The 21,841-nt window shown below is 42.5% G+C and overlaps 1 protein-coding gene across 2 annotated transcripts in view; it reads right to left on the bottom strand.

Moving 5' to 3' along the window:
• Window positions 1–21,841, bottom strand: part of SPOCK1 (SPARC (osteonectin), cwcv and kazal like domains proteoglycan 1) — a 562,067-nt gene that overhangs the window by 24,856 nt on the left and 515,370 nt on the right. For both annotated transcript variants that reach the window (XM_037801466.1, XM_037801465.1), the window contains one exon: window positions 1,226–1,342. In XM_037801466.1, coding sequence (XP_037657394.1) covers window positions 1,226–1,342 — 117 coding nt within the window. The remainder of the gene's footprint in view (window positions 1–1,225; window positions 1,343–21,841) is intronic.

Consider the following 21,841-nt stretch of genomic DNA (forward strand, 5'->3'; position numbering starts at 1 on the left):
TTTTCTGCCCAGCAGGTGATGCCTGTTAGCCTATAATTCTTGACTGGTGTGAGGAGGTATGGCCGTGTTCCCCCAGGCTCTGGGGTCTGGTTCTGAATGGAAAGGGCCCCACCCCTTTCCTTCTAGAGAAGACAGAGCCCCCAGGTGGAGGTCATTAGCATTTCAATGGTCTCGCTCTCTGCTTGTGCTGTCTCCGCCCTTCCCCGAGTCACAGCCCTGGAAACTTAAAATGACTGGGGCTTTCTCCACTGAGCCGAAAAAGAAACAGATAGTCCCCTTCAGACCCAGTCAAGGCGACCCTCCGGCTCTCCCAGGTCAGTCGTCACCCAAAGCCTCTGTCTGTTTTTTGGGGATGCGTACCTGTAGTGAGCAGTTCACACTCGCTACTTAAAACCCCAGTTGGAGCTCAGCTGAGCTATATTCACTTGCTGGGAGAGAGCTTCTCTGTGGCACCACGAGGCTCCGCAGCTCGGGCTATGGGGGAGGGGGTCTCCCGACCTGGTTCCGCAGGTTTTACTTACAGATTTTATGCTGTGTTCTCGGGCATTCCTCCCAATTCAGGTTGGTGTATGATGAGTGGATGGTCTCGTTTGTCCCCCCGCAGTTATTCTGGATTATTTACTAGTTGTTTCTGGTTTTTTGTAGTTGTTCCAGGGGGACTACTTAGCTTCCACTCCTCTCTATGCCGCCATCTTGCCCCTCCCCTCCGAGAAAGCCATTTTGAAACCAGAACTTTGGAGCAGACGCCAGCCACATGCTTTCCCAGCTAACAGAGGTTTTCCGGATGCCATTGGCCATCCTCCAGTGAAGGTGCCCGATTACTGATGTGTTACCTTGACACTTTATGGCCTTAAGACTGTAACTGTGTAGCCAAATAAACCCCCTTTTTAAAAAAGCCAATCCATCTCTGGTGTTTTGCATTCCGCAGCATTAGCAAACTAGAACATACTTATTTTCCAAAATATCTATAATAAACATACAACATTTTTGTAATCAGAATTTTAAAACATGCAAGTTGTTGCATTTCTTGATTCTAAGATATTACCCCCTCCTCCAAATATGAACATTTCTGCAACTGGTAAATATTTCACAATCAATGTGTACATTTAATATAGTGTGTGTTTTTTTTCACTCCAAACTGCTATTGCTAAATCAATAATGTCTCCTGAGTGAGGAAATGTGGCATTTAAAATGGAGTAAGCTGGAAGAAGTAAAGTGGTCTTACTGCCTTGGGCTGTGTCAGAGCTGGTGGGCTTGATGACTCTATTGGCATCCTCGTGCAGCGCTCCAAACCAGTCTTTCAGCCGAGAAGCGAGGTTCCTCAACTCCTTGTCTGTGCAGGCTAGAGAGAAGCAGATGGAAGAAACAATGAGTCTGTGGCCTCTCTCTCCTTGTCCACCCCCTGCCTTCAGCAGGTGATGCCACTGGCAAAGCCATGCCAAAACACACCCCCTCTCCAACCACAGTATAACTCCTGCCCCACTCTGAAAACAGCCTAAGGGATGCTGTGATCACAGGTAAAGAGTACAGCAAAGAGAGAGCCTAGGCTCCCAGAGCAAGCGGCACCACTCAAACCTTGAACTTCGGACTGCTTATGAGCTCTGACAGGAAGCTGTTATGCTCTCAGAGTTGTGCAGCATCCTCCAAAGATGGTCACAGATCCCTCTTGTTAACCAGATAGAACTTGCTTTTGCAGTTTTACCAGAGAAGATCTCATTTTCCACTAAACTCATGCCAAGAGATTAACACCTAGAAATAGCTAATGCTCTTAGGGAGAAGTTGCCTAGAGTACCAGAAAATTCTGGTAATAGCAAACACTCAATTTGATTTTACCCCAAGGTTTGGATTTGTGGATTTGGCCTGTATTTCTAGCATTTATATAGACTTGTTCTTGATTTTCCACTATAGACAGAAGAGACTTTCTAACCATGGAAGAGTACTCTCGATTTGCAGCCCATTTATAACTCTCCAGCCCAGCTTTTAGGGTATGACAGAGTAGTAATTGGGGTGGACGAGTACTACTGAGAATGAGAAAAAAAATCCAGGTAGGTAGGTAGGAAAGTAGGGCAGCTGTTTGAAGGCCTCATAGAGCACTGAGATAAAGAAAATGTAAAGGGAGAAATCCCAAAGAAGGAAAAACTGCAGAGAAAAAAGCTGACCCATCAGCCCAGCATCCTTTGCCCTCGGGACATGTGCTGATTTTGGGTACTGAGGATCCTGGCAAAGGATCAGGCAATGAATCACTCCAAGAGGCGAAACACCAGGACGGTGTTTGGTAGCCTTTAGCATCTGGAAGGACAGAAATTAGAGACCTGAGTGGCCACAGTCCCAATGAGTAAGAAGGAACAAAGACCCGAACCTCACAAATGCTGCTTTTCCCAACTTCTAAAGCTGCCCAAGACAGGTGGCTAAGATGCTGAGCAGAATGTTGCCGCGGTACAGAGCTGAGTTCTGACCCTCCCACAGTGCTGAGGAGAGTCAGAAGTCAGAGCCTGAGGGAACGCCCCGGCATTCCATCGGAAGTCTCGGGGCTAAACAGTCTTGCCAGAACTTCATCCCAGGCTTGAATCAGCACAGGCCCTGACTGAATTTAGGTGATCACTCCATCTGCCCCTCTCACAAGGGACAGGATGAGTCCTCTCTGGAAGAAAATAATACTGTACAGAACTTCATACACTTAAAAAAATTTTTTTTTAATTTTGCTGTGGTGACCTATATAAAATAAAATTAACCACTTTTAAGTGTACAAGTCAGTGGCATTGGTTACAATCACAGTGTTGTGCTACTGTCCCCACCATATATTACCAAAACTTTTCATCACCCCAAATAGCAACTCTATACTCATTAAACAATAATTCTCCATTTTCCCTTCTGCCTATGCTGGTAACCTATAATCTACTTTCTGTCTCTAAGAATTTGCCTATTCTAAATATTTCATGTAAGTGGAATCATATAAGCTTTGTTCTTTTTTTAATAATTTTTTTTAAATAGAAAAGTTGGGTTTACAGAAACATGATGCATAAAATACAAGGTTCCCCTATACCACCTTATTAGTACCTTGCATTGGTGTGGAACATTTGTTACAATTGATGAAAGACATTTTCATAGTTGTACTATTAACTATAGTCCATGGTTTAACTTAGAATTCACTGTGTAGTGTAGTTAGTTCCATGGAATTTTTTTTTAATTTTATTTTGTTACTGTATATACAATCTAACATTTCCCCCTTTAATCACACTAAGATACATATTTCAGTGCTGTTAATTATGTTCACAGTGGTATGCTTCCAACACCACCATCCATTACCAAAACATTTCCATCATTCTAAACGGGAGCTCTGTACATTTTAAGCCTTAATTTCCCATTCCCTATCCCCACCCTGCCCCCTGATAACCTATCTTCTAGATTCTCACCCTTTCAGTTTGCTTATTCTGATTATTTCAAATTGGTGAGATCATACAATACTTGTCCTTTTGTGTCTGAGATATCTCATTCAACATGATGTCTTCAAGGTTCAATGTTGTTGCCTGTATCAGGACTTCATTCCTTTTAATAAATGAATAATATTCCATTGTATGTACATACAATTGTTTATCCATTCATCAATTGATGGACACTTGGGTTGCTTCCATCTTTTGGCAATTGTGAATAGTACTGCTGTGAACATCAGTACACAAATGTGTGTTCAAGTCCCTGCTTTCAATTCCTTTGGGTATATACCGAGAAGTGGGATTGCTGGGTCATATAGTCGTTCTATACTTAGCTTTCTGAGGAACCACCAAACTGTCACACAATTTTACATTCTCACCAATGATGATGAGTGTTCCTATTTCTCCACATCCTCTCCAACACTTGTTATTTTCCATTCTTGTGAATATGAAATGGAATCTCATTGTGGTTTTGATTTGCATTTCCCTAATGGCTAATGAGATGCATGGCCACCTGGAAGCAGGAGCAATGGATGGTGGTCAGACACCCCCCTATGGGGGAAGGAACTATGGCTAATGATGTTGAGCATCTTTTCATGTGCCTTTTGGCTGTTTATCTTTAGAAAAATTTCTGTTCAAGTCCTTTGCCCACTGTTTAATTGGGCTGTCTTTTTAATGTTGAGTTATAGGATTTCATTATATATTCTCCTTTTCTGTCTGGTTTATTTCACATAGAATGTTTTCAAGGTTCATCCATGTTGGAGTATATCTTCTCTCTTCATTTTAAAAATGCATGTCTTCAGTCGAGCCCATCTTGCCTTTGCCCAGCCTGGGTCTTTGTGGAAAACAAACTTTCCAAGCCTCAAGCATCAGGTAGGACAAATCTTTCCCCACCCTCCATAGTAGAGGGGAGGTCTGTGGGACCCAAGCACTCTCACTTCTGGCTGTTGCCTTCATCCCAGGACAGGACCCAGACTCTAAATTCTGCAAAGCATGGAGTAAATGTTTGTCTGTTGTTTACATCTAACTTGTTAATGGCCTCAAGACCCTGCCTTGCTTGTAACAACCAGGGCAGGACTGTACTTTGAAAACCAGCCAGGAAATAGAACTGAGGAATGTCTTGTCAGGCAGCAGAGTATAACAGTTCTGGAGTTAACACTGCCTGGACTTGAATCCCAGCTTTACCACTGGCTAGGGGACCTCAAACAAGTGACAGCCTCTCAGAGCTTCAGTTTCCTCATCTGTAAACCGAAGATAATAGTAACATTACAAGACTATAAATCACACAATGTGTGTAAATTGTTTAGCAAAATATATTGTCTATAGTACTTCCTATGTGCAAGCTGTGATTTCTATTGACTGTTACTGTTATTCTATTCAAATCCAGTGTTTTTAAATTGAAGATTTACACGTAAGCTTAGAGCAACCATCATAACATTCAGAAAACCATGAAGACAAATGCATTGAAAGAAAACTGACTTGGCCACACAGGAAATAGTTAAAAATGGATACTTGTGCTATCCAATACAGTTGCCACTAGCCACATGTGGCTATTTAATTTTGAACTAATTAAAACGGAATATTAACATTCAGTTCCTAAATCATGTTAACCCCTATTTCAAGTGGTCCAAGTGGCCAGTGACTTCCATATTGGATGGCACAGATGTAGAATATTTGTATCACAGCAGAAAGGTCTACTGTGCAGCACTGGATGAAGTTAGCTAAAATGCTGGTATCTTCAGCTTTCTGGAGGTTCACCGTGATATCCTGACATCCAAGGTTATGCCTCTACTCTTTTCCTGCAGTCTTTTAAAGATAGGCTAGGAAAGAAGATAACAGGCTCCCCCAACCCCTTCAGGCCAGGAACCAGTGTCTCAGGCTAATCCATGACCTCTGAGAGAAGGGGAAGAGTTGTTGCTGAAGGCCGAGATTCTTGGCCTTCTCTGCTCAGGTACCAGGACCAGCCACACACCAACACACTCTGAGTTGAAGCCCCAACTCAGAGCTTCTGGAGGGATCTAGCACTTACTTTGCTGATACCGCACAGCTTTAAGGCGGCAAGGACCCGGTCTTTTTTTTCTGAGAGGAATGGTATATGGACTCTACAGTCAAGTTCACATTTGAAATGGAAAATTAATAGCGTCTATTTCTTCTCCATTGCCATGTGTACCATTTATTCTACATGTTCTCTGAGCAGAGAAAATTGCCAAGTCAACTTGCTCTACAGGATAAATCCCCACCTCACACTACAGGATAAATTAGTCAGTCATGCTTAACTAAACCCTAGCAGATGTGCAGGTAATCTATGTCTTTAGAAGACTACTGAATTTCCCACAGGTTTTCCAAAGTACACAGGCTTTAGATGGCTGATGAAAGCAAATACTGGAATCTTGAGAGAGTGAATCTGTCACTCAGGCAGGGACAAGTCCACAAGCAGGGAGCCACTGGTGTGGGTGGAGAGAGATCAGAAAGCCATAATGGAGATAGGAAGCACTCAATCACGGGACCCCATTCACTCACAGTGTCCTCAAACGACCGGTCCTTATGAGGAGCAAGTCAGGCACGTCTGCCTGGAGCATGATACATCCCAGAAAATAATCACAGAAGACAGCCCTGCAGAGAGCTATTTGTTTAGATTTGGTATTCCAGCCACAACAAGAAGGCTGGCAGTGAGAGAAAAACGCTTGCATTTTAAGGTACCTATCACCACTCCAGATAAAATTATGGACTGCAGATTAAACCTTTCAGAAATAGGGGCTCCACAGGGTACATCCCACACACTCAGTTCCTTCTTGTGGGGGAAAGAAACGAAAACCATAACCACCCTCCATTCGGGCACTGAATGGGCCAATCCTTGTGACTTATGGAGAGGGGTATCTGACTGGCCTTGTGTCTTCTGTGGGGGAAGGAGGGCACTCAAGCCACCAGCGGTGGGCTCCTCAGAGGAAAAGATAGTGCTAGCTTGGGTGAGGGTGTGGTTCACCCACAAAGACTAGGCTCTTACCCCTCTGCCACTATATTTCCTTCCTGAATAGATACGTGCCAGCCAGTCCTCTTTGTTCCTCCCATTTTCAATTATATTCTCGCCTGTCCTCCACCCTGGTTTCAGCTAACTTTTAATTGTTCTCATTCTCCCAGTCATCTCTGCCCAGCATCCTGCTTCTCCACGATGTTTCCCAGTTGCTTGCCTGTTTTACAGGCTGCTCCAAGTTTTTCTTACATAACCTTGCTCTGCCCTAGTATGGCTGGTGTGTCAGCAGCATCTTGGAGACTCACCGACCCTGAATCTGTGCCTCCTTCAGTATTCAGAAAATGGCACCACCAGAGAAAACATCTGGGAATTGTCCTGGCTTCCTCCACCTTTCTCACCCTGCCTGTCAGTTGGCTACAAAAAGTTCTACCTCCTAGATCTCGCAAGCCCCTCTGCTTCTCCCAGTCCAGGTTACTACCCTCCCCTCCCACCCAGGCAGCCCTAACAGGCTCCTCATGTGTTTACCATCTTGCTCCCCACAATCTCAGATCCATTCAGCAGCCAAAGTGCTCTTTCTAAAATGGACATTTGATCCAGGCACTTGACTGCCTGAGCCACTTCAGAGGCTTCCAGTGACTCTTCAGGTAAGTCCCAACTCCATAATGTGACTGATCACCTATGGGATCTGATCGCCGGGGATTTCCAGCCTCTTTTCTCTGTCTTCTCTTCCTTGGCGTCCATGCCCCAGCCTTATTGCCCTTCCTGCAAACCCTCCCACCTGGAACACACCACTCCCCTTTGCCTTGCTAATGCTGACTTTTCCAACAGGCCTCGGCTTTCAGGTCATGTTCTATTAGAGGACCTTCCTGACCCTCCACCTAGGAGATTCGTCCCCCTTTTATAGGCTGCCAGTGCCCTGCTCCTCTGATGGCATTTGCTATACATATACTTTCTCATCCAAAGCCTACCTTCCCCTCTGGATCATAGCAGCATCAAGCAGGTCCTGAGTCTGTCTCAGCACTGAAGGCCCAGCATCTAATGCAGTCATTTCCTGGCAAGGAGAATGTTCTCAATACATAATTATTGACTAAGTATAATGGCTACCTTTGTAAACTTCAATTTTTCCATCTGCAAAATGGCATGATAAAGCTTAGCTCATAGCATCGTTATATTGCTGTAACAAGATAATGTCAGCAAAACACAGCTCACCGGGACTCAATAAATTTGGGCCCCGTTCTTCCCATATCTCAACTTTCTGCATAATATGTTAGAATTTTATTGTTATGCTTTTTAAGCCTGAGGACATGCTTGTGATAGAAAGAATAACATCTTTGTGCTAATTTTATAGCTGAGTCAGTAAATTCCAGTTGCAATTTATATCTGCTTCCTCCCAAGTCCATAAGCTCCAAGAATGGAAGGATTGGTCCCAATTTCCCACACTTGTGTTCCTAGCCCTTACCATATGGTTTGGTGTGTAGTAGTTGTTCAAAATCTATTTATCAAAAGAAGAATGAATGAATGAACATAATGGTACCAACTCCTAAAGTTGAATAGCTCGTAAGTGGCTAAGACAGGATTTGAATCCATGGCTGCATATCAGAGTCCACGTTAGTCATCTTGCTGGGCCACCCCTGTGTACCGGATAGGCTCCTCGGATAGAATGGGCTTGTGAGCAGCCAGGAGTTACTGATATAACCAGATACTTGGTACATTCTATGGGTTGAAAAAAATGAAAACATCAGCTCTTCAGCTGTAAAAGCAGCTCTGCCAAGGATGTGGGCGAGGCAGCTAGCTGCACCCCATGGGATGGAGGGGAAGAGTGCATGAGGCCCTTGCTGCCTTTAGCTCTGGTGTGAGAACAGTGGTCCTCTGGAACAACTCTGCACAGCCTGCTGCATTCCTGCTATGCTCCCAGAAACAGGTGTCACATGTGCAGTCACTAGGGTTTCATTATACTAGTGCCATCGCATGCTATTCCAAGATGTGAACAAAAGACAGCTCCCTCCCCCCGGAGAAGCACAGTTCTCAGGCAGAGAAGGGCCCAGGTAATTTGGTGCTCTCCCAATGGACTTTTCCTGCCTGTTTGGTAAATATAAACAAAATGCAATGAGCAAGTGTAAAGAAGGCAGTTGTAGCCTACATGGGAGGTATATGGCCCTGGAAAGATAATTTGGATTGCTTTTTCCACCTGGGCACTCTCCCCCTCTCCAAGGCATGGAGCTTTAGGGCCTCAAGCCAGACTTGATTTGAATGCAGGCAGGCTTCCAGCAAAGCCTGGGATACATCATGAGTGACCCAGCTGATGGGGAGGGAGAAGGATGTACTGTTGCCAATCTTGTCTGGCAGAGAAGCCATTACAGGGTTACTGCCACCCTGGTGAGTTACAAGAGACAAGGGAGGGTGTTCTAATCTATTCAGTACTTGCTTATGGGCAGTTAAGACAGCCCGGATAGCAGCTACTGGAGAGAGAGCAAGAATTGCTTCCTGAGTGAGTGTCAGTTGTCTGGCCCTGTCTGCTCCCTGGCAGGGCCACCTGATCTCTGGCCCCTCTGGCTTCCCTCAGACAAAGCCAAGGGCTAGTGGTTAGCTGGTGAAAAGGTTTCTAAATAGGCAGTGATTTTAAACGGGGAGAGACAGGAGCTAGGAAATCTGAGCTTCCTTGAGAAGTGCCCCCAAAGGCTGTAACTATATTTCCAAACTGGTCTCAGCTCATTGATGACTCTGGGGACTGAATGACACTCAAAGGGTCTTTTGGGGATTAGACAGCAAAGAAGAAGCCAAGGAAACGAGTTATTAAAAATATCAAGTAGATGACATAAAGACTGGGGTTGGTGGCAGAGGATAGAAATTTTGTATATATTTTTAAAATATCTAAAAGAGTGAAAGACCAAAACTGCATGTGAGTATGTGTCTGCATGTTAAAAATCCTAAACGACTGAAGCCACATTTGCACGCCCAATTGGGGACATCTGAAAATGGCAACTCTGACGCACAAGCATTGTAAGATACCTGTAAACCTCTGCTAGGGAACCAATTACTGGTGCACTCTTGTAACTCATGAAGTTTTTCAGCTAAAGAGTCCAAACAAAAAATTAACCCATCACTTGCAATGACTTCCCCCTCCCACTCCAGCCTCACCAACGCTTGGCGGAGGGCTCTGGCAGAAACGAATAGGAAAACAACCGAACTTAATTTACACTTGAGAGCGTTGCGGGCAATTAAAGAGGTGGGCCAGCCTTGAGCTCTCTTTGGGAACAAACCGGGAGACCTCTCAAAATAGAGACCTGGTGCTGGCTCTTTCAAACTAATCTCCTTTAGTCCTCCTACGTGCTATTGTGAATAATTACTTAATCAGAGCAGTGCTGGATCAATGCGCTCAGAATGTTTGCAATTAGCATTTCCCGTAAACTGTCCGGCTGAGCCGTCTTTAGGGCAGGGATTAGATGCTGGGAGGCAACTTCCCCAGCCTGAATCTTGAGCAGAAACTACGATGCTTTCCTGAACTGCCTTGCCCAAGGCCCAGCCTCTTCCCTCTACATTGCATCCTCATGCAGCTGGAAGCTACCGAGCATGGGTACGGGTACCGTCTGCTTCCGAGAGCAGGATCATAGGCTCCTCTTCCCCAACAGGAACAGGGTCCCCCGTGTCGTTGAATATTTGGTTCAGGGCAGATGCCCGGTGTTGGATGAATGTGCAGGAACACTGGGGAGGGGGAGATGGGGTATGTGCTGTGCTCTATGGAGCTTGAAAGCTGAAGAATGAGCAAGTCTATGATTCCCTTAGGAACGGGGTAGTAATAAACTGGAATATAAATAGATGAGGGTTGATTCTGCTTTGCACAATTTTAGGAGCAATAACCAGAGTCATTTTGCTTTAAAAGCATCCTGGGGGAGGCAGGAGAGAGTCACGAGGCTCTGTAGTCAGCTAGAGCCCAGCTTACCTCCCAGCTCTGCCTGTGAGTATGGACATGTTACTTTTCTCAGTTTCCTCATCTGCAAGAACTAGCTGATAGGATTGTGGTGAGGATTAAACAAGAATATACTTAAGCACAAGGCTTAGCATGTAGTCAACACTCAGTAGCTGCTGGCTATGATACCATTTGTTTGCAAACCTAGGGCAGGCATAGTGATTGACCAGGTAGAAAAGTACAGGAATCCAGTTCATGCATATGGTATTTTCATTTGCAATGTCCACTTGAAGCCATTCAGCAAAATACTGCTTTTCTTTCTTATATTTAAGACAAGATTAGATGACATCTCCCAAGTCCTACAGATGGTAAATTTGGCAAAAAGTGAGATTTAAACCCAGGTCTCCTAACTTTCAGTTCACCGATCTGCTTTGGGGAACCACAACTCTAGGTTCTCCAAAGGTACCAGCACCTGCTCTTCCACAGTCTCCAGAGGACACAGTGAGAGACTCTTCCACCAGCCACACCCCCACCCCTGGCTGCAAAAAGTGTTCAGTGCTATGGGTCAGGGTTCAGGCTCTTGAATCTACCCATCCTGGATTTGAATTCTAGCTCTCAGTGCACAAGCTGTTGTTCTTCAGGCAAGCCACTGCTCTTTTCTGAGCCTCTGTTGCTTCATCTTTAAAATGGAGATAACAATTGCATCTACCTCATGGGGCTGCGGAGAGGATTCATTGTGAGGATGAAGCTCGCAGATACCGAGAGGCAGCCATTGTGATCTCCTCTGAGGAACTTCAGGAGCTGGTAGCACGTACCCTTGAGAGGTTGATAGATAATAAGCTCCCAGCCATAAGCAGTTTTCGTGGCAGAAATCACAAAAGGGGCTTACTGCAGGGATTTTTTAAAGAAGATTCAAGGTGAAGCCCCTAGTTGGAGATCATCTAACAGAGATATGAGTAGGGTTACTCCTGCTCAACTTAAATGTACCAATACATGTGTTATTACAATAATTCCAGGTTTTACTTTTCAGTGCCTAAAACACCAATATATATGCATGTTCTCTTATCCTTAGGGAACATATCATTTTATGTAAAAACAGTCAGAAGCAAAGGAATTAGGGCCCCATTATATATGAGCTTGCTAATAAAGTCCTTCTTAAAAAGAAATCTTTGGAAGAGTTTAAAATACTGACATTAAACTTGGAGGAAGATGAGTTAAACTAATTAATAGTATAACCTACAAGCTAAGGAAAAAATTCCCTATTAAACCCATTAAGACTATTCCTGGTAACCTGATATGAGGAGACTTTAATGTTTCCCTTGATTCTAATGATAATCCTTCATCTGGAAAAGAAATACATTTAGAACTTGCACAACATTTGTAAATGTGCATTAGTGGAGTAACACTTAATTCCCCCCCCCCCCCCGAGTAATCTGGAGCAGGGGGGTTAGCCAGATGAAACAAGCATTTTCTGATAAAATCCATAGCCTTTTCTACACTCCAGGGTAAAAAAAAAAGAAAAAAGAAAATCGAATATACAAAATGTTGGTTAGAAATACCACCTCTTTCTTTAACAGTGTTTCACAGCCAGTGGGTATGCATTTCTGTACATGAGAAACCTGGAATAGATTAGCAGTGACCATAGAAAAAGCAACAGAACCAACAGTTTTACTGAAGGATTTCATGGCCACCAGATTTCTTAAGGCCTCAACTAATAAAAACTAAGCTAGGGAAATGATAACTGATGTGCTCTTGATCTAAAACCAGCAATGGCAGTTACTCTAGGACCAAGTATGGGAAACAGGCCTACAGTGAATAACTTAGAGACCCTGGGGTGGGGAGAGCCCTGCAAATGGGGCTGGGTTTATCATGATTGATCCATACATGGGCCATCCCACTTCAGAGAAGCCAGACTGGTCTTTATTCTGGTTTCCCAGACTTGGTGCCAGGAAGAGTCTGAAAGTCACTGCATTTTGTTAATGTACAAGTTCCGAGTGTCTGATGGCAGTCAGAGAAGGCTTCCAGGAGGAGGCAGGATGGAAAACTTACAAAGAGATAAACATTCCAGTCGGGTCTTCAAAATAATGAGGAAACCAATATGAATGAGTGAGTTTATACTTAAGATTAGCGCCACTCAAATTAAATCACACCAACTTATAGATGATTAAATCTTTTCTATATCATTTTATCTGTGTGTGCCTGTGTGCATATACATCTGTGTATCTTCTGTATATCTGTTTATAAGATATTCCTATATATTACACATTATATATGCATATACACATTCCAAGAGACTACTTCTGACACAGGTAACATTACATAAACCTACATCTGCAAGAGATTTTAGTGACAGAAAACATATTTTCAAGAGTACATATAAGATGAATCTCCATTACTATTTGACCATTGCATTCAGTTTTACCTGTTCAAATTCAATGTCCAAATCTAGACATTACTAAACGTAGTTTTACTTTCTATGTTTTCTATTCCTAAAGCACCCATACCTACATGTATGTTTTTACCCTTAAAGATAAAATAAACTGGTTTTTTTATTCTATTTATTCTTGAAGAATTGCTCAGGTGGATATAAAATCCTTGGTTCAACTTATTTTTCTTGACTATATTACAGATATTGTTCTTCTGGCTTCTGACTAAATATTTCTTATTTAATGGGGCAGGGAGCAACAAAAGATAGGTGAAGGACATGAGGCTAAGCTCGGGATTGGAGGTCTGATCCTAAGGACAATGGGAATCCTAGGGGTGTTTGGCACCTGGCAATGCCTCATAGTTGAGGGAGGGAGGAACGCATCAGTGCTCTTCATTCACAGATTAGGTGGTGGACCAGTAGATATGGGCCTGATGCAGGAGCCAGATTGCCTCACCACTCCTCCCTCTCCCTGGTCTAGAGAGGATGGGGACAGGGGTGTATGGGCTGATTGGAAGGATGGCAGCACCACACCCTTCTCGTGACAAAGGTCCAGTGGCATCTCCAGGGACCTTGGAGACTAGGGTAGAGGATGGAGGTATTATAGTTGGGATTGAGAACCCCCAGTTGGAATTGAGGCAGGAGCAGAATAGTCTCGGTGATGCCTGGAACAGAGGTAGGATGGCATCTCTTATGGTATCATAAGAGAGCTACCAACTTCCCTCTTCTCCTGAATATCATATATAAGCAACAATGTAAACAGAAAAATATAATAAACTTAATTTTCAGGAAAACTAGGAGAGAGATATACTCCACAGGCTTGAAAAATACAGAAGAAGCCATCCAGATGGAAGTGAAGAGTACAAGGTCCAGCAGACAATTTAAAACAACAACAAAAAATGTTTACTATAGGCAGAGAGATACTCCTGAAGTAATAGATCAGTGCTTCCTGTTCAGCAACAACTGAGATATCTGGAAGAAAGGACAGGGTGCAGATTAAGCATTAAAACAGAAGCTGTTAAGGAAGAAAACAGGACAGGAGAAAAAGAATGAAATGGCCAAGGGGCAGCAGATCTCAGAAAATGCCTACAGAATTGTACTTCCTGTAGGCAAGGGGCTTACCCAAAGTACAGCTTGCGTGTAGCAATAGAATTGCATGAACACAGAGGATGAGAGCAGCCTTCTTGGGCCTCATCCGTTTCTTAGAAACAGAAAAGACAGGACAACCCAGAGGAGCCATCTGCCTCTGGGGAATCACTGAAGCAGAGAGCCTTTGGATTGTGAACTCTGCAGAGATAGCCTGGTTTCTCTCCCATCCACAGGAATCTCTTAGAATAGCCAATTCATTCCAATAAAGAAAAAAAAAAAAAAAAGAAAGAAACTGTATACTGATGAAAAGATTTTAAAAGATGAAAAAACAATTGGGAAGGAGCAGCGAAACTTACCACAGAACACTCAGCAGAAAAAATGGAAAAGATGTAAATGAAGAGCAAGTTTAATGCTGTGAATTAAAATGAAACAAACATCTTTATAAAGAAAGACAATAAAGCAGTATACAAGAACTCAGAATACTAATGAAGAGACAACTGAGGAGATAACGTGAGCATTTAGAAGCCAGGAAAGAAGTAGAAGAAAAAACCAAAAATCACGATAAAATTGAATCCAAAATTGGGAAAAAGTACAAGAAGAACAGATACTGTGCAAAGCATGGTAAGAAAGAAGGACGCCAGAAATGAGAAGAGTAAACAAAATTAAAAGGAAATAAAGGCGTTACAAAGGATTAGAGAGTAAAAGAGAACAGTCAAAGGAAATCTCACATATGCATAATTGAAACCTCTGAAGAAACAAAAGAAAACAATGGAACAGGACATGCATTTAAAATATAATTCATTAAACCATTTCTGAGATAAAAGAAGAGTTGAATCTACATATTGAAAGGGTACAATGTAAGTCAGGGAAACTTGACCCAAAATGGTCAATACTAAGATATGTCCTAATGAAATTACTGGATTTTAAAAATAAAGAAAAAAAAGTAGCAGAAAAGACATCCAAGTTACTTATGAGAGAAGAAAGATAGAAGGCTGCCCTCCAATTTCAGCAGAGCAATATTCAGTCAGAAGCCAGTAGAACAAAATCTGTAATATAGTCAAGAAAAATAAATCGAACCAAGGATTTTATATCCACCTGAGCAATCTTCAAGAATAAATAGAATTAAAAAACCAGTTCTGAATGTACAGAAACTCAGGGAATATTGTTCCCATGAGCTCTTCCAGAGTAGCTTCTAGAATACTAATTTTAGCAAACCATAGAGATCCCTTAGGAAATACATTTATTTATGAAGGAACAGAGGTGGCGCTTGGGATGACAGAAACAAATGCAAATGTTATTTGCCCTGACAATGAAGAAACTGTATAACAAAAAAAAGTTGGGGGGTGGGTGGGGAAGGGAAGGGAAGAAGATGCAAATTATAGCAAGTTTGCTTATTGCCTCATTTACAATAGCTGGAGGTCAGATAAAAGCATTGATGGATGACAAATTAAGGGAAACAAAGTCTGAACATATTTAGCAGAACAAAGATAAATCTTAAGAGGATTATCAGATCAGCTAGCTTCAAGGGTCCAAGGAGTAGAAGAAAGGGAGAAGGGGAGGGAATGTGGAAAAAGGGGAAGGGAAGAGAGAGGAAGACAATCCTGTTGATTTAATCCCTACTTAAAGGGATAACATTCCTAAATATCAGAATAATTATACACACACATGCCCCCCTGCACACCAAGACAATAGAGCACGGAGTGAAAAGAAAACATAAAGGAAAACATAACATTAAAATTGACAGAGTTGATAGGACTAAACATAAATTTATGACAAGAAATCTAAATGGTTTAAACTCACCTCTCAAAAGAATAAGATTCTATTTTCAGACAGGTCACAAAGCAAAGCCTAACTTCATTCTGATTACAAGTGACATAACAATGGCAAAGTAATTTGGAAAGTTTGCTAGGTATGTTTTGACCCCCAAATTCTACTTTGGGTCTATAATATACAGATAAACACACATGTGAAATGACCAAGGGTATTCACTGCAGCATTGTTTGACATAGCAAAAGGCTAGAAAAAATATAAATGTCTATGGTTAAATTAATTATAGTATATACACCTAATGGAAAACTATACAGGTATTTAGATGATATGAAAGAATCTCTAAGATATATTAAGTGAAAAAGGTGCAGAACAGTGTGTATGATATGCTACATCTGTGTAAAAAGAATTTCTGTATTTACATCTATATGCATCAAGCTTCAAGGATATATATTAAAAAAAAAAAAATCCTAACAATAATGGCTTTTGTTTTGAGGGGAAGTGGGAGCTGGACAGATGGTTGTGATGTATATATGTACCTCTCCAAAAAATTAAAGTCTGCTTCTAATCTGTCTACCCTACCAAACTATGTGCTCCTTGAAGGCAGGGACTATGTGTCCCACTAAGAGCTTAAGGCACAGGGGACTGGTGAGAATTTGTTGGATGAATGAATGAATGAACAAATGTAGTTCAGGGCCATTGTCCAGCGAAGGCAGAAAGTTTGAGTGAAGACAACCTCAAGAGACTTGTTAGCTGTGTAACTCAAGACAGTTTGCACCAATCCATCAGTTTTAATGCCAGATGCTAACATTTTTCTTTTTAACCCAAAGGGGAAAAATAATCCCTCAATACAGGATTTTTAATCAGCACAATCTGTGTGCTGTTCTCCTTCCTGCTCCATGACCTTGAGCAGGTCTAAATTCATTACCAGCACACTTTGACTCAGACACTCTGGGGGATACAGAGATGATTAAGACATGGCCCTGGCCTGCTCAGCCTCCCCTCTCTTTTCATGTAAAAGGAGTGAGCACTCTCCTTCCACTGAGTTGGTGGAATTTTAGCAAGGAAGACATCAGTCATTTTCTTTCCCCAAATGCTCTTTATCAAGGCTCAGTTCAAATATCTGTTCATCTGTGAAATCTTCTCTCACCCCCCACCCAGGAAAATTCTATCTCCCCCTCTCTGGGGTATCCCCAGGACTCTGTACTGGCAGCTCCCCTTTTCGATGCTGTATCACAACCTGTCTTCTCTTCTGAACTCTGAGATCCAACCCAGGTTGTCCAAAGAGCTGCCTTCCACCCCTCTGCAGACTCGCCCTGCTAACACCACAGACCTCAGTCCAGCCTAGCAGCAGCCTGCGGATCCCTGGGGTCTCATTTTCATGTTTCTTTGCATATTGTGATCAAGGGATGCTAGAACGACTCCGCACACCTGGCTTGTTTTAGCATGGGCTTCTTATTCCTGTCTGCATAGTTACCACTAAGTAATTTGGTTTATCTGTGTCTCTGCAAGCTTATTTGGAAACCATGAAATGCTGCTTACAGAAAATTAAGCTTCATTTTCTTTAAGCATCCAGCCAATAGCGCAGGCAGGAGATGGTGATTTGGAGGTAACTGGCTTATGCATATGTAAACATGATGCATTTAGCAAATTATGTAGACTTCACACTTCTGAGTATTGAAAAATGAACGATCCTTCCAAGGAAACTTTAGTGCAATAGAGTCATTCTGAAAGGAATGCAGAATTATTGGTTTGTAAGAACAGTTGAACTCAGATATGAATGGAAAATAATGGTTTACAATGTGTAGTATGGGGTGAGAATAAGCAAGATTTGAGTCTAATTTTAAGTGGTATTTAAGGTGCCTCTAAGGACCCCAAGGAATAGAGCCCATAACGTGCCTTGAGACCAAATTCGTGGTGTGATGTGGTTGTACATTTCAAAATCAATTTCATTGTGACTCCTTATACTCCACACAATTTCCCAGTATGTGTTTTTCTCCTCAGGTGTAGGGCGAGAACTCTAGGCCCACCTTGAGCTTAGAAAGCACTGCCATAGCTAAAGAATTCCTGTAATCTATTATGCTGCTTTCCCATTCCTCTCTAAGACTGTTGCCTCAGTCTTAGCAATACACTGCACTGAAAATGTAATTAAAAGTACCACTCCAGGAAAGAGGCACACTTATTCACTATTGGTGGGAAGGTAGAATCGTGCAGCCACTCTGGAAGGCAGTGTGGCAGTTCCTCAGGAAAGTAAGTATAGAATTGCTATATGATCCAGCAATTCCATTACTGGGTACATACTCAAAGGAATGGAAAGCTAAGACATGAATGGACATTTGTAAACTGATGTTTATAGTGTCATTACTCACGATTGCCAAGAGATGGAAACAGCCCAAATGTCCATCAGTGGACGAGTGGATAAACAAACTGTGGTGTATAGATATGATAGAGTATTACACAGCTGTAAGACAGAATAAAGTCACAGAGCATTAAAAAAAAAACGTGGATGGGAGGTGGGGCAAGATGGCAGACTGGTGAGCTGTATGTTTTAGTTACTCCTCCAGGAAAGTAGGTAAAAAGCCAGGAACTGCGTGGACTGGACACCACAGAGCAATCTGTCTTTGGGCATACTTCATACAACACTCATGAAAACGTGGAACTGCTGAGATCAGCGAAATCTGTAAGTTTTTGCGGCCAGGGGACCCGCGCCCCTCCCTGCCAGGCTCAGTCCCGGGGGAGGAGGGGCTGTCAGCTCCAGGAAGGAGAAGGTAGAATTGCAGTGGCTGCTCTTAACGGAAACTCATTCTACTGATTCAAACTCCAACCATAGATAGACTGAGACCAGACACCAGAGACTCTGAGAGCAGCCAGCCCAGCAGAGAGGAGACAGGCATAGAAAAAAAACAACACGAAAAACTCCAAAATAAAAGCAGAGGATTTTTGGAGTTCTGGTGAACACAGAAAGGGGAAGGGCGGAGATCAGGCCTTGAGGCGCATATGCAAATCCCGAAGCAAGGCTGATCTCTCTGCCCTGTGCACCTTTCCTTAATGGCCCTGGTTGCTTTGTCTATTAGCATTTCAATAACCCATTAGATCTCTGAGGAGGGCCGTTTTTTTTTTTTTTTTTTTTTTAAATCCTTTTTGCTTTTTCTAAAACAATTACTCTAAGAAGCTCAATACAGAAAGCTTCAAAGAATTGAAATTTGGGCACGTCAAGTCAAGAGCAGAACTAAGAGAGCTCTGAGACAAAAGGCAATAATCCAGTGGCTGAGAAAATTCACTAAACAACACAACTTTCCAAGAAAAGGGGGGTGTCCGCTCACAGCCACCATCCTGGTGGACAGGAAACACTCCTGCCCATCGCCAGCCCCATAGCCCAGAGCTGCCCCAGACAACCCAGTGTGACGGAAGTGCTTCAAATAACAGGCACACACCACAAAACTGGGCGTGGACATTAGCCTTCCCTGCAACCTCAGCTGAATGTCCCAGAGCTGGGAAGGGAGAGCAGTGTGAATTAACAGAGCCCCATTCAGCCATCATTTGAGCAGACTGGGAGCCTCCCAACACAGCCCAGCAGCCCAGAACTACCCTGGGGGGACGGCACTCACCTGTGACATAGCACAGTCATCCCTCAACAGAGGACCCGGGGTGCACAGCCTGGAAGAGGGGCCCACTTGCAAGTCTCAGGAGCCATACGCCAATACCAAAGACTTGTGGGTCAGTAGCAGAGACAAACTGTGGCAGGACTGAACTGAAGGATTAGACTATTGCAGTAGCTTTAAAACTCTAGGATCATCAGGGAGATTTGATTGTTAGGGCCACCCCCCCTCCCCGACTGCCCAGAAACACGCCCCACATACAGGGCAGGCAACACCAACTACACACGCAAGCTTGGTACACCAATTGGGCCCCACAAGACTCACTCCCCCACTCACCAAAAAGGCTAAGCAGGGGAGATCTGGCTTGTGGAGAACAGGTGGCTCGTGGACGCCACCTGCTGGTTAGTTAGAGAAAGTGTACTCCACGAAGCTGTAGATCTGATAAACTAGAGATAAGGACTTCAACTGGTCTACAAACCCTAAAAGAACCCTATCAAGGACAGCAAATGCCACGAGGCCAAAAACAACAGAAAATTATAAAGCATATGAAAAAACCAGACGATATGGATAACCCAAGCCCAAGCACCCAAATCAAAAGACCAGAAGAGACACACCTAGAGCAGCTACTCAAAGAACTAAAGATGAACAATGAGACCCTAGTACGGGATATGAAGGAAATCAAGAAGACCCTAGAAGAGCATAAAGAAGACATTGCAAGACTAAATAAAAAAATGGATGATCTTATGGAAATTAAAGAAACTGTTGACCAAATTAAAAAGATTCTGGACACTCATAGTACAAGACTAGAGGAAGTTGAACAACGAATCAGTGACCTGGAAGATGACAGAATGGAAAATGAAAGCATAAAAGAAAGAATGGGGAAAAAAATTGAAAAACTCGAAATGGACCTCAGGGATATGATAGATAATATGAAGCGTCCGAATATAAGACTCATTGGTGTCCCAGAAGGGGAAGAAAAGGGTAAAGGTCTAGGAAGAGTATTCAAAGAAATTGTTGGGGAAAACTTCCCAAATCTTCTAAACACCATAAATACACAAATCATAAATGCTCAGCGAACTCCAAATAGAATAAATCCAAAAAAACCCACTCCGAGACATATACTGATCACACTGTCAAACATAGAAGAGAAGGAGCAAGTTCTGAAAGCAGCAAGAGAAAAGCAATTCACCACATACAAAGGAAACAGCATAAGACTAAGTAGTGACTACTCAGCAGCCACCATGGAGGCGAGAAGGCAGTGGCATGATATATTTAAAATTCTGAGTGAGAGGAATTTCCAGCCAAGAATACTTTATCCAGCAAAGCTCTCCTTCAAATTTGAGGGAGAGCTTAAATTTTTCACAGACAAAGAAATGCTGAGAGAATTTGCTAACAAGAGACCTGCCCTACTGGAGATACTAAAGGGAGCCCTACAGACAGAGAAACAAAGACAGGACAGAGAGACTTGGAGAAAGGTTCAGTACTAAAGAGATTCGGTATGGGTCCAATAAAGGATATTAATAGAGAGAGGGAAAAATATGGCAAACATAATCCAAAGGATAAGATGGCCGATTCAAGAAATGCCTTCACGGTTTTAACGTTGAATGTAAATGGATTAAACTCCCCAATTAAAAGATATAGATTCGCAGAATGGATCAAAAAAAATGAACCATCAATATGTTGCATACAAGAGACTCATCTTAGACACAGGGACACAAAGAAACTGAAAGTGAAAGGATGGAAAAAAATATTTCATGCAAGCTACAGCCAAAAGAAAGCAGGTGTAGCAATATTAATCTCAGATAAAATAGACTTCAAATGCAGGGATGTTTTGAGAGACAAAGAAGGCCACTACATACTAATAAAAGGGGCAATTCAGCAAGAAGAAATAACAATCGTAAATGTCTATGCACCCAATCAAGGTGCCACAAAATACATGAGAGAAACATTGGCAAAACTAAAGGAAGCAATTGATGTTTCCACAATAATTGTGGGAGACTTCAACACATCACTCTCTCCTATAGATAGATCAACCAGACAGAAGACCAATAAGGAAATTGAAAACCTAAACAATCTGATAAATGAATTAGATTTAACAGACATCTACAGGACATTACATCCCAAATCACCAGGATACACATACTTTTCTAGTGCTCACGGAACTTTCTCCAGAATAGATCATATGCTGGGACATAAAACAAGCCTCAATAAATTTAAAAAGATTGAAATTATTCAAAGCACATTCTCTGACCACAATGGAATACAATTAGAAGTCAATAACCATCAGAGACTTAGAAAATTCACAAATACCTGGAGGTTAAACAACACACTCCTAAACAATCAGTGGGTTAAAGAAGAAATAGCAAGAGAAATTGCTAAATATATAGAGACGAATGAAAATGAGAACACAACATACCAAAACCTATGGGATGCAGCAAAAGCAGTGCTAAGGGGGAAATTTATAGCACTAAACGCATATATTAAAAAGGAAGAAAGAGCCAAAATCAAAGAACTAATGGATCAACTGAAGAAGCTAGAAAATGAACAGCAAACCAATCCTAAACCAAGTACAAGAAAAGAAATAACAAGGATTAAAGCAGAAATAAATGACATAGAGAACAAAAAAACAATAGAAAGGATAAATATCACCAAAAG

The sequence above is a fragment of the Choloepus didactylus genome, chromosome 13, assembly GCF_015220235.1.
Source record: "Choloepus didactylus isolate mChoDid1 chromosome 13, mChoDid1.pri, whole genome shotgun sequence".
In the NCBI taxonomy this organism is placed as follows: Eukaryota; Metazoa; Chordata; class Mammalia; order Pilosa; family Megalonychidae; genus Choloepus; species Choloepus didactylus.